This window comes from Chaetodon trifascialis, chromosome 7 (assembly GCF_039877785.1).
Source record: "Chaetodon trifascialis isolate fChaTrf1 chromosome 7, fChaTrf1.hap1, whole genome shotgun sequence".
NCBI lineage: Eukaryota > Metazoa > Chordata > Actinopteri > Chaetodontiformes > Chaetodontidae > Chaetodon > Chaetodon trifascialis.
The window spans coordinates 20,521,437-20,534,352 of NC_092062.1; the positions used below are offsets into that span (position 1 = coordinate 20,521,437).

Below are 12,916 nucleotides of genomic sequence, written 5' to 3' on the forward strand. Positions count from 1 at the left end.
AATTGAAAGATGGCTTATGTAGATTGATAATTAAGGAATTGTACCTTACACATGAGACATGTCTAATTATGTATACAGGCAAACTGTCCACCATATTCGTTAATATTCCACTTATTCCAACAGTTAAAGTTTTGCATTTGCAAATGTTGCAAGTAAATCTATTTGTTGTCTTGACTTTTGAGACCAGAAATAGTCTCAAAAGACATCAAAGAAGAGCAGACTAAGATGGTGACAGAGTATAAGCACCTTGAGCTTATCATGGATCACAACCTTTCTCGGAATCCACATGGTGATTTTTTTTCAGTTCAGGTCAGGTCAGCTGAGTTTTCTTATTAGGTCAGCTGAGTTAATATGCTTGTTGTTGTTTTATATTAACCAACTATATCTATCTATCTATCTATCTATCTATCTATCTATCTATCTATCTATCTATCTATCTATCTATCTATCTATCTATCTATCTATCTATCTATCTATCTATCTATCTATCTATCTATCTATCTATCTATGAATGATAGAGATATACTGTCACTGGCTATTCCTGCAGAGATAACCTGGGTTATGGTGGCTAATATCTGTTTAACTTACAGTACAGTAGTCTAAGAGAAAATCAAAGACGTCCTAAACTCACTTCACTGTTTGCTGACCCTTGCGTAGGACTGCATGAGCAGCCCAAGCACCATCGTCTGTGTGCGCTGCTCCACCTGCTGGTTATATCACATGGTGCAAGAGTCAAATATGAGGCCCTGTGGGGCTGGATGCCTCTGTTCATGTGTGTCTTTCAGTTGCCTCACTATTTCATTTTCTCCACTAAAACGACAACAAGCTGATTTCAGGACAAACACAACATGCTGATGCTCATCTAATCTCCTGCAACAAGAGTAGAAAATAGACTCAGACAAACCAGCATCTCTGATCTTATTATCTTAAATAGTCGGTGTTATTTTTACATATATGTTCAAAGAGACTGAGTTCTAGTTAAAGAAATGAGCATTGAGGTCAAGAAAAGTGCTCTGTCACTTGTGTGCCTTGTAACAGAGCTTATTCAATGACCAAGAGCAGCTGCCCTACTTTTGTGGATGATGACAGTCTGAATGTTTTGTGTACACTGAGATACTGGAACTGTCTATCTGTCAAATAAAATGTCTCATCAAGATGACCAATAAAAAGGTGTTTATGGACCAAAGGAAACAACTTTCACATGAAAGAGATCAGATTGTCGCTGCATGCAATTTTTTTCTTCTTCTTTTTTTTGGACCAGATTGAGGCAGGAAAAAAAGCAAAAAGCAAGAAAACTGTGATGGTTAGGAGGACAGGGGGAGGAGGGGGAGGAGGGGGAGGAGGTGGGAGGAGAGGGAAGGAGGAGAAAGAGGAGAAGACAAAAGATTCATAAAACTAAAGCAGTTGTGGACGACAGCAAAAGTTGTGAGTATGAGTTAATTCTGCTTCTTTTTCACCTGATTTTAGCACATACTGTAGGAAATACACTGAGTGGCATCTGTACATGCAGGATACCTCACATCCAAAGACTGTAACTGAAGATGATTGATATTTCCTATTGATTTGATGTAAACATGAAACGTAAAGAGTGGATGCTTGGCTGCTTAACTGATTCACTTCAGACTTTATATTTATAATGGTGTGATGCGTGGCTGCATACAGAGTTCAGGAAGTACAAGCAGTGAAAAACATGTCACTCTCACAAACAGATCAACAGAGGCATGCACCGAGCTAAACCAGGACAATCCAGAGTTCTCAGTTCAGTAATTGCAAATGTGTGACTCTGGGATTATCGGAGCAGAAAGGACACAACTTGTGACAAAAGCGTGATGCTCAGAGGGGCTAGCGATGATCTTACAGTTGGAAAGCGGCGATATGTTCTATGAAAAGAAAGTTGGAAAAGAATGTGCGACTGTAACAGAGGAGGGGCGGTGGGGTGCTCAAATAGGGCACAAAAAAAAAAAACACATTCTTTTGAGAGAACTCACGTCTTGGACTCCACAGTTACACTGACACATCATGAGAGGAATGATGCGGGGTGGGAGAGAAGAGAGGGAAGGAGGAGAAAAGGAGTGAGGGAAAGGAGAAAAACACACTTCCACAGGTAGAAAGTGTCATTTCAAACTGCTTTTAATAGCTGCTCCACTGCTGCTTTATGTAATTGTTTACAAGCAGAAGGAAGTGTACAAGTATACGCCGTGCAGACTATTCCCCAGCAAAATGACATCAGGCACTCTTCAACAACTTGTCTGATTTCCAAAATCATGGCGCTACTCTGTGTTTTTAGCTGGAGCAAAAACTGTAAGGAAAACATTACAGTGACCAAGCGGATTAAAGGAAACATAAACAGCACAAGAATGTTGAGCGAGGATATTGAACAGTTCCACTCTGTGAAATCACCCTGTACTCTTTTCCTCTTCGCTTTCCTCCAGCTCGTAAAGCTCACCTCTTACAAGTTGAAGGAATGGGCAGCCTTCCAGTGGTCCTGCTCCTCTGCAGTTTCCACGGTAATGCTGCCAAACAGTACACACAAATCATCCTGTTTAATTACGGTTGAGTCGCTGTGTGTTTGTTTTTATGCTGCGAAACACTCCCCTCATGTGGTTTCTGTTCCACAGCGCTCACAGCTGTAGCCCAAGAGCAGCAGACTGGTAATGCTCTTCTCCTCACACGTTAGATCAGGACGAGTTGTGTTGCATGGCATCTGTCCACCTGTGAGTCATTGCGCTGGGTCGCTGCTTAGCATGTGATCCAAATCTGATTGTGTTTTCTTTCTGTGTTTGTAGAGAGCACTGAGGCACCTGGAGGCACCTTGCCAGCCAGTGAGTGACAGCAGATTGGAGATGACCTGAGCTGCCTCTCAGGAGGCCCCATGAACTGCTGGCACAGTGCTTTGTGTGCTTCATCCTGACACTGTGACTGATGCAATTTCAATGTCATCTATCTTCTGTCTCTGCAGACTGTAGGGAGGAGATGTATCCTTGCACCAGGATGTACTCGGTTCACCGGCCCATCAAGAGATGCATCGGCGCTCTTTGTCTCTACAGGTGATCTGCAGTTTACCTGCAGCATGACTTTTATTAGTTAGTAATGATGTGTTTGTGTATAGCATCATCCATGATTGTTTCTTGAGCACGCACGGAGTATCATAGAGATCAGAAGTGGAATGGGCACTCAGAAAGTAAAAGTAGTGAGGCAGCGATGTAAAAATACTCAGTGACAAGTAAAAGTCCTGCCTTAAAGCCCCTGCAAACCCTTCTCTCTGGCATTAAATGTAAGCAGCAATTACAGTTAAAGTTCACAAACATTATCCTTGGTTTTTATCAATTATGAATTTAACACTGATCTGCTTCATCAGGACCGTGTGAGTGTGGTGTGATCACGTTTTGACTGTCAACCTGAGAGCACGCAACCTTCAACTGTCACCAGATTTTGATTCAAATGTTGCTGAACTCTCATTGGTGGATAAGAGCATGTGACACCACCTCCTCAGCCACTTAGAGACAGTGATGAGAGCAGAGACAAAAGCAGAAATACAGAAATCTCTCATGTGAAACAACAAAAACTGTTCTCACTTTGACAGAAAACGCCATGTTCATGTCACACTCTCTTGCTCATAGTGCGAGGCAGATTCAGTGCCTTTGAATAAAAGCATATTACAGTTACCAGCAAAATGTACTTTAAAAGGTAATCAGTATGCAGCAGAACAGCCCTTGTCAGTGTTTTGATATTACAAATGATATTATTGAATTATTATTGATGCATCAACTTTTAAGCAATTTTTTATTGTTGTAGTCGGTCTATGTGGGGATAATTTTCAAACTTTATTTACTGTTAGCCAATTTAATCTAAAAAATGTGTAAACCCTTAATCACCAGTCAAACGTCAGATGTCATCAGATGTGCAGCTGCACGCTGTCACACCAGGTTGAACAGTATCACCACAGCTCTCTTACAGTCCTCATGATGCTATTGTATTTCTGATGCAGCCTTCCTCGCGTCTATGTGATCAACAATGAGATCTGCGTGAGGACTGTGTGCCAACAGGACGAGTATCTGAAAGGTGAGGCGCTCTCTAAGTAAACAAGCATGATGTTGGGGTACATGAACATGCATTTACAGACACCTGTCTCTCATGTGTTTCAGCTGAACTGTGCAGAGAGCTGTCCGGGTGGCCCAGGCGTGTTGAGAGGTCATCTAATAGGAAACGCTGTCACAATCGCCGTAGCAACCCCAAAACCTGGGCAAACAAGGCCTGATGGGCCCAGGATGGCGACGTGACCACCAGTGAGCACAGTGCCCCTTAGAGACACAAACAAGGAATCGTCGTCATACAAACAGCCCATAACACCATAAATCCACCTCTCACCACCTGGGGGTCTCTTTCTTTCTCTTTCACACATACACACACACACATAAGTGTGCTGAGTCATATCTATGTTTATGTATTAGTCTTCTGTGTGTGAATACTGGAGGTGTGCTCATTTCATCTGTGTGTTGTTGGACACAGATCATGTCAATCATGGTTTACGACCCATTTTAAAGTACTGTAGTAATGGGCCTATAGCAGCACTGAGTCGTTTCATTGTACAAAGAAAGACCCACTGTGTCGTGGATTGCAAGGTACTCATCAGCAGTCCAGCATTAAGTGCACTATTGTATCCAAAAAATAAAGCTACATTTGTTCACGAGTTATTTGTTTATTGATTTCTCTGTTGATTTGGAAAAAAAACAAAAAAACAAATGAAAGTTATGGTTATTGATTGATATCTTTATGTTTTTCTTTGCATATACATTTCCATACACATATACAGTTTGAATAACAAGTAACATTTGGGAGAGATGCATATAATTTAAACCCTAAACAAACACTGACAAACACCAGCAGGGCTTTACGCTCACATCATCTCTGCGTGTTTCAGTCAACATCCATCATCACGCCACTTTTTACTGTCATTTGTCACAACACATGTGCATGTGATATCAGCGCAACATAATCCACCTGCCAGTATGCAATATCACCAAAAAAAAAACAAAAAAACTGCATCAAGCACAAACTAACTTGGTCCCACATTGCATTTGTCTGCATCAGAATACCATACATAACATCACATCTTCACACAGTTCAAACTCATTTGTACAGTACGACATGCTGCGGTTGAGGCCTGAGACCTGAGCACCTCCTTGTAAAGAACGAAGGAGGTGAAGCTCTACCCAGACTGACGGAGCAATGCAGAAACACGGACCTATTCATTGAGCAGGAGAGAGGTGACGACCTAATGACTCACCAGTCACATCTTTAACAGCTGTGCTGAGTTGAGATGACATAACATGAACTAAATCATCCGTTTTCCCTTGAGGCAAAGATAAAAGCGCTTGATGCTTCTTGCTTTTGTTAACACCCAATCGCATCCAACATTCCTACTTCTCTTTGTACTGATCTACAGTTAAAGCAATACACACAGTGCCCAAGACCCATCCCCAGTGAAATATGTGTTCAACAGCTGCAGCTCGATTTGACATCTCTCTCAAAACGATGCTGTAGAGCCACAAAGACCCACTAGAGAGTGCTAGAGAGCGCAAATATTCTGTAAATCAGCTACAGCTTTACACGCTTCGTTCAAGTAAAATCATTTTGTGGTAAACTTCACTATAACCTAAGTCTGAGATTTGAACAATCCCTGCATTAAATGTGGACTTTATGCATTACTAACTACACAGACAGACTAGACTGCCAGTCAGTGCATATCGTCAGTCCCACTTCTGGGAACTTGGAGAAATATAAGCTACAGTACGACAACAGCAACGACAATAATTACAAACTACTGACAATATATACATTGACATAAATATTCTCTGTACATAAAATTCATTCACAATTATATTTTATTAAATTTCATCATCAGATGTTTCTGATCATGTCTCCCTTGATCATATTTCCATGATGTATACTCTACGATAGAAATGAGCAAATGAAACGTTGAGAGTTGGCGAAGGCAGAGTTCAAACAGGAGAATGTAAACTAGAGCGCTAGAGAGGATATACAGAAGGGGAGAGGGAAGACGATCCCCAAGAAGGATGGGGAAGGACAGATGGTGGAGATGGCCTATAGCTCTAAATCTCTCTAATTAAGACTGGACTTTGAGGGTGGGGTGTATCTCTGGCTAAGGGCAACAGCCATGAGGAACTGAACTGAACAGAAACAAAGTAGTACAGGGAGTTACCCTGCTTGGCAGGGAGAGATACGGGACCCCATCACGGGGAAAACAAAGTTGCAAAAAGTGCTGCATAAATTTACAGAGAGAGAAGAAGAGGGAGAAACACAAAATGAATCCCTCCTCACTTCGAGGACACAGAGTCAAAGTCTCCCAACAGGTCGGAGCTGGCTGTGGTGGCGGGGTTGGATGGCGCCGCTGAGTTGGAGTTGCTGGAGTCCAGGTCGAGCAAAAAACCTGGTGGTTCAAAAACAAAACAGAAGCATGATGCACGCCTGAAAAAGTGACAAAAATATAGATCTCTGATGAAGTCTGACGATATATTCTGCTGAAGGGTCAGTTTACCCAAGTGGCATCTAGCCATGCAGATACTTTCAGCAAGATTTACTGAAGACACCACTCGAACACAACGGAGGTGAGCTGAATTTCATTTGTGCTGCAATCAGTATCTCACTTACTCTGCACAATCCACACACCTTATTATTTGCTTGGGACTATTTCTTTGGCAGAGAACATTTACAATGAAAACTGTTCACAGTGGAGAAATCGTTTGTGTAAAGACAAATTGCTGCTGAGTTGTTCAAATGTTTTTCTCTGCTTGGAGCACCACAGCCAACATTACATTCACCTACACTGTATTCACAGGGCTGCAGACATCTCAGAGACAAACCTCAGCACATGAAACCGAAACCATGTGCGTGGCGAGATACCTTACGTACAGAAAAATATGACACTTACTTAAGTTTTGTAAGATAAATGGATCGATGCAACATCAATTCTACAGTGGGCCAAAGGGAAGAGGGGAAAGAACCACATTAAAGGAAAATTCCTTTATTTTACAACTAGAGTCTACCTCATAGTTTTGGCTAGTACTCCTGTAGGTCAGTAAAACACTGCTCTCATCACTTTCACTGTAAAGACTGTGGATACAAGTGCTCCACTGGAAACAGCTTTAAAACAAACCCCGGTAGGGCCAAGGAAACACAAGCTTTCAACAAAAAAATAACTTTCCTTTGCTTTATTTCGAACATTTACATGAACTTTCATTCTGTATAACCTCTGAGGGGCCAGGTCACACTCGACATCCCACTGTAAATGAAACAGCTGCACCTATCTAGAACAACCTGCAGCTTGAAGATGGACGTAAAGCTGCGATGCAATGGACCACTGGGGTAATAATGAGTAACTTTGACACACTGGCTTCTTAAGATCACAAAATAATAATTAGAAATAATAAAAAATTGCAATCAGTCATGAAGCACAAGGCAGACTGTAGCATTACAGTCACCTACCAGTGTCACTTCTTCCTGCAGATGGTTGTGTGTTGTGATTGGTAGATCTGGATGAAGGGGGAGGGGCTAACTTGCCCCCAGGAGGAGGTGGAAGAAGCCCGAAACCACCTGAACTCTGCGGACGGGACCGGTCCTTCTTTTTTGATTGCTGGAGAAGGTACAATTAGGAGAAGCAAAAACCGGGTGATTGTGTGTGTGTGTGTGTATGCATGTGTGTGTGTACTTGTACAAGTTCACCAACTGCCTGGTCACTTAGCACTGTTTCCGTTTTTAAACAGTGGTATGCATGTGGTGGTTTTATAATGAAAAGGACTGCATTGACTGAACAGAAGCTCACCCCAATATTGAGAGTAATGGTCTGTCCTTCTTTGAAGCCGAGGTCCAGTTTAGGAGTGGTGTCTGGAGCCTGTGCCTGCTTCTTAAGTTCATCCTCCTGTTTCACCCACCTGGAGAAGACGAGGACGGGAGACAAGATGAGATGCGAAAGGATTAAAGTTTGTTTAATTAACTGTAATACATAAATTCAGCGCTGAATTAGTTATGATTCATGACACACTATAAAGCAGCAGCTGCCTACTTGAAGTGGTCCTGGAGGGCAACATTGAAGTCAAAGGCATCCCCTCGGTCTCCAAAGCCAATGCCTATGAAGGCACTGCGTCCTATGACAGATACGTGCACAATAAACAAGTTTAATATGAGATCTGTGAGACGGTACGCACAAAAACATGCTTAACCTGATTTAATCTGCATGCTACAATGAACAGTTTCCAAGATTTCGCATTAAAAAAATAATGGTGCATCAAACTGTGATTCATCCTCTGTTCTCTTCTAAATTATGGGCACATTTACAAAATATTTATGGCTGAGCAACAAACAGTTTAGTCACCGTTGTCGTCCTGGATGCGGAGCACAAAGTAACGGCTTGAGTCACTGACTGTTTCCACTGCAATGCCAGGGAACTCGTCCACTGGTGCCTGAGCAAACAGCTCCCCTGTAGGTTGGGACAAAAGAAATATGGTCATCATTTATTTGGCGAAATGGTCCAGTGGCAATTTGGATCACAAAGAGAGACTAAAGAAATTCACATTGAATTTAGTAAGAAACTCTTCGATTTAAAATAGGGACGGACGTTAAATGTTTTTTCTGCGTAAGAAAAAATATGTATGATGGATTCTAGTAGTCAAAAATGGGCCAATAAAAGGTATCATTTGAGGACAGCAAGCAAGCGAACAAATATGTGAAATACAGTGAAAAGAAAAGAGATGTTGAGCCTGTTTGCTTCAAAATGAAGCGCGTGCTTGGACATGGGGCTGCTGGGTCACCTTGGAATAAATGAGTAACAGAGAGGGAGATGGCGAAGCATGAGACTATGATTTACAGCAGCGGCAGAGACAGTAAACAACGGCACTGTCCTGTCTGCGTCTCTCTCACCAGAGATTTTGTCTTCCAGTTTCACGTAGGCCACTTTGCCCCGGGCCGTCAGACGCATGCGTCCCGTCCAGTCAGGAGCGTCCAGCTTCCAATCGGCAGCCCTGGGGACGCAAACACACAAGCAGTCAGGGAGACGGTGTGACGTAGGTGAAGCGGTGACAGCGGTTTATGGAGACTGATGTCGAGACGCAGGGGAAGAAAGGGCGAGAGGAAAAGGAGACAGAAAAGGACATTTGTGTATGTTATTGTTATGATTCGTCCAACACTCACACACACGCTCCAGCTCCATGCCGGCTATTTTCTACGTGAACTGAACGTGACTAAGGCATCCGACGGGCATTTCACTGAGACCTGAGGCTGAAATATTACATCATCACCCTTACTCACTATACATATGGTCACTGGTTAACCAATCATGTCTCGTGGGACTCAGGCCTATGCTACTGTTTGGCTGGTGTTATGTCCACTCAGATGCAGCTGTGGCGGGTCAGGCTGGAGCACCAGCCAATGAAAAATGGGGTAAACAATTCAATGTCAACCTTTTTTAACCACACAGCAGCTTTGCGGCATGGTCACTTAAAAGCTTATATAGAGGGAACACTGTCTTTCAGTTGGATGTTAAAGCCCCTTGTCATCAAAAAGCATGGACCCTACTTAAGTGTCCTTGAGCAACACTTCTTTCCAGCTTCAGGGATGCTGTTCTGCTAAGTTTACTTGAAGGGTCAGACAGCCAAGATGAGAATCTGTGCTGTAAACAGAGCATCAGCTAGCTGTCCTGTGTCACCACTTGGACTTTTAAGCAGTTATTAAACGTCATCGTCTGATGTGCTACTGGACGGAAGCTGACACACGGACGACAGAAATGTGGCCAATCCAGTGTCGTCCCCGTTAACCGTGAGTGGGGTAACGCAGCGCAGGTATAAAAGCCAACCGCCAGTTACGCGTTATCCGTAATGACCTTGTAAACACGAAGCCACGACGACAACACAAGCAGTACGGCCGCCGGCACTTGAGGCTGCGTGATTAGTGGATGAGCTCGGTGGGTAGGTCGCCGAGGCAACGGCTGCAGCTCGCGGATGCTGGGTCAGAAAGCACGTCAGGCCGCTGCCCCCCCTCCCCCGCCCCACCCCCCTCACCTGATAGCCCTGTTGGATGCCCTCGGTGGGATTCGATAAACGTTGACTTCAGGTTTGACACAGAGGACCGACTCGTACTCAGACTGACCCTCGGTCGCCATCTTGACTTGTCGGGTGCACGCCGGTGATGGTGGTGACGGTGAGTCGTGTGTCCGCGCGGCGTTAGTGGCTACGCGACCGTAATAGATGGTGTACTTGCGCACAACCCTGCTTTCACTGCCACGGTGTTGGGGATGCCCTTAAAGGGGCATGCCACCAATTTTACACGCAAAGGTCAGTTCACTCATCACGGGGAGTTTATCTGAGCAAGTCAAAGACAAGTACTCCAGTGACATCACATGAGTACAAATTTACAGAAAGCTTACATTAGATACTGGACCATGAAGATTGAAAGAAGTGAGCATTTACCAGACAGAAAAACTTTCAGTTCAACTTAATGCACTTATGAAAGTTCAGTAATTTATCACTGGAATGCCCCTTTAATCTGCTGTCCTTTAACAATGCGTTACAATCATTACTATCAGCAGTTAAAATAGCTGACTTCACCGCTTAGCGAAGTAGTTCTAGTCATTTTTAAAAAGCTATTAGCTAAGTTACGCTAACGCCTCGCAAGCTCCGTAACACGAGTTAACATCATGAACACAAGACAAAATCTGACTGTATATTATTTTATTTCACATGGTCATATTGCTACAGAAACAACAAGCAGCATCTATCTAATATTAAAAGCCTTGCAGCAACTTGAAAGCTTTTTTTTCTCACTTTTTCTCATTTCTCAGCTTAGCAGTTGTAGTGATGAACAAACACCAACATGTATTTTTCTCAGTAGACTTAATGATATAATTAATGGAGGAGGTCACAGTTGTGTTTCACAGTCCAAGAAGCTTGAAGGCATCTCTTAAATCTTCTGTTTCACAGGGCTGAGAAAGAAAGAAGGAAAACACGTCATTAAAAAAAAATCATTTTTGGTTTGACCTGATCCCGTTAAAAAAGCATGCAGGGTGGTCTAACGTCTACCTGGAGGATGCGGTGGAGCTTTCTTGTAAGGCGCACTGAGTTTTGGTGCAGCTCTTCCCAGGCCTTGAAGTTGCTCTGCTTACGAGCCACAAATGTCTGCCAGCAGTAGAAGAAGTCTGAAAAGAGAGAAAGAAATAATCATTGTTTTTTAAATCCAGGGAAGGATCATGATAAGGAAAACTGACTTTCTGTCTTTAAATATACACATCTGCCACATGTACACAGACGTCTGCCTCCACCTTTGTAACTCATGACCGTGATCTGCACGCCAGCTTTTTTCAACATTCTTAGGCCCTCCCTTTCACGGCTGTCCTCCATGTCACAGAAGTAAAGGCGAGAGACGAAGATCCTGAGGCGAAGGTTGGGCGTCTGGCTGAGGAACTGGCTCAGTCTGATGGAGCAGTTAGAACAGGGAGACCAGGAGCAGAACCACGTGATGGAGTAACTGAGCCTCCTCTCTCCAGTACCTCCATACCCCCACAAACCAGGGCACAAGGCTCCTAGATAGCGCAGGAACAGCAACTATGGACATATCAGAGAAATGCATTCGTTATTTTCTGTCTTTCTCCTGAACTCCCCCATCTTGACCCACATCACTCACCTCTACGTGGCAGCCATTACGATTGCGGAGGTGTCCAAAGTCAAAAGTTAAGGTGTCTGGCCCCACTCGCCTCTTCACTACAAAGCAGAGGTATGTCTCATGCCGGCCTCTTGCCCAGCGCACATTCTTGTAATGGTAGATGAACTTTTTTCGTGGCAAAAGCACACTGAGACAAAGGGAGAAAATGAGAAACGTGCCTTTTTTGTGACGTAATGAAATGTGGTGCAGGCAGAAGAGAGAACCACACTACAGCGTGCAGCACAGTACACCTACAGAAGATTTAAAGTGTTTTTAAAGGCTGCATGCATTTACAAAAACACAGTGCTGGGAATTTATCAGCCAACACATTTTAATCAGTAATAATGCCACTCTCAAAAGCAAACTCGTTGGTGACTGATAATCTCGGTAGCTTTCAGCAAAGACAATCATTTTATGCCGGGAAAGTCTGAGACAAATTCTGTTAAGGAACTAATAAAATCACCATTTTACCGTATTATTAGTCAGATGACTCACATGCATTCTAGTTTTAATGCAATAAGTTAGCACAATAAACTCATGTAAAACCTGTGGTTAACCAAATGTGAGTGACGGACAGTCATAAGACAACTAACATTCACTGCTTCTTTTTCTTGCTCTCAGTTTCACAACTTTTAGCGAAAGTCATTAATACTGAAACCTCAATTTGTAGTGCTGAAAGGTGGTACAGTACCATAGTTACTGAAACAGAATTCCTCTGACAAATATCTTACTTCGGTATCGAGGTGTAATCGTTAATAAACGTTTGTTAAAAACTTTTTTTTTTATATATATATTTTTTCCATTTAAGAGCATGCACGTGTAATCTACATATAAATACGAGTCAAACAGAAAGACATATATGACATATAATTAGAACGTATCCATTTTGCTCACCTGTCTAGCTTTGTAATCATTTTGAAAGGCGCGCTTTGCTTTGTCACTCAGCAGGCGTGGGCAATAAATGAAGGTAAATGAGAAAGAGTGAAAGTGTGTGTGTGTGTGTGTGTGTGTGTGTGTGTGTGTGTGTGTGTGTGTGTGTGTGTGTGTGTGTGTGTGTTGGGGGGTTAAAGGGAGGGAACTGAGAGCATATATCTCTAAACATAAACATCCTGCATACAACAGAGGCAGCTTCTGGTTGGACAGAAAGATTTTTCAAAGTAAGTTCAAGGGGCGTGATACGAACGAGATGGATGGGTTGTATTGTCTC

The 12,916-nt window shown here is 43.0% G+C and overlaps 3 protein-coding genes across 3 annotated transcripts; 1 reads left to right on the top strand and 2 right to left on the bottom strand.

Moving 5' to 3' along the window:
* The first annotated feature begins 1,362 nt into the window (after nucleotides 1–1,362).
* Nucleotides 1,363–4,690, top strand: mfap5 (microfibril associated protein 5). Its single transcript, XM_070966749.1, has 7 exons — nucleotides 1,363–1,425; nucleotides 2,433–2,507; nucleotides 2,619–2,651; nucleotides 2,787–2,822; nucleotides 2,960–3,047; nucleotides 3,989–4,062; nucleotides 4,146–4,690. The coding sequence occupies exons 2-7, from the start codon at nucleotides 2,465–2,467 to the stop codon at nucleotides 4,256–4,258; spliced, it is 387 nt and encodes a 128-aa protein (XP_070822850.1). The 5' UTR covers nucleotides 1,363–1,425; nucleotides 2,433–2,464; the 3' UTR covers nucleotides 4,259–4,690.
* LOC139334014 (adaptin ear-binding coat-associated protein 1-like) lies at nucleotides 4,686–10,264 on the bottom strand. Its single transcript, XM_070966748.1, has 7 exons — nucleotides 10,074–10,264; nucleotides 8,938–9,038; nucleotides 8,393–8,497; nucleotides 8,084–8,165; nucleotides 7,844–7,952; nucleotides 7,507–7,654; nucleotides 4,686–6,451 (listed from the first exon to the last, which is right to left on the bottom strand). The coding sequence occupies exons 1-7, from the start codon at nucleotides 10,172–10,174 to the stop codon at nucleotides 6,339–6,341; spliced, it is 759 nt and encodes a 252-aa protein (XP_070822849.1). The 5' UTR covers nucleotides 10,175–10,264; the 3' UTR covers nucleotides 4,686–6,338.
* Nucleotides 10,265–10,825: 561 nt separating this feature from the next.
* Nucleotides 10,826–12,623, bottom strand: aicda (activation-induced cytidine deaminase). Its single transcript, XM_070966992.1, has 5 exons — nucleotides 12,604–12,623; nucleotides 11,692–11,857; nucleotides 11,330–11,612; nucleotides 11,091–11,206; nucleotides 10,826–10,993 (listed from the first exon to the last, which is right to left on the bottom strand). The coding sequence occupies exons 1-5, from the start codon at nucleotides 12,621–12,623 to the stop codon at nucleotides 10,943–10,945; spliced, it is 636 nt and encodes a 211-aa protein (XP_070823093.1). The 3' UTR covers nucleotides 10,826–10,942.
* Nucleotides 12,624–12,916: the final 293 nt, after the last annotated feature.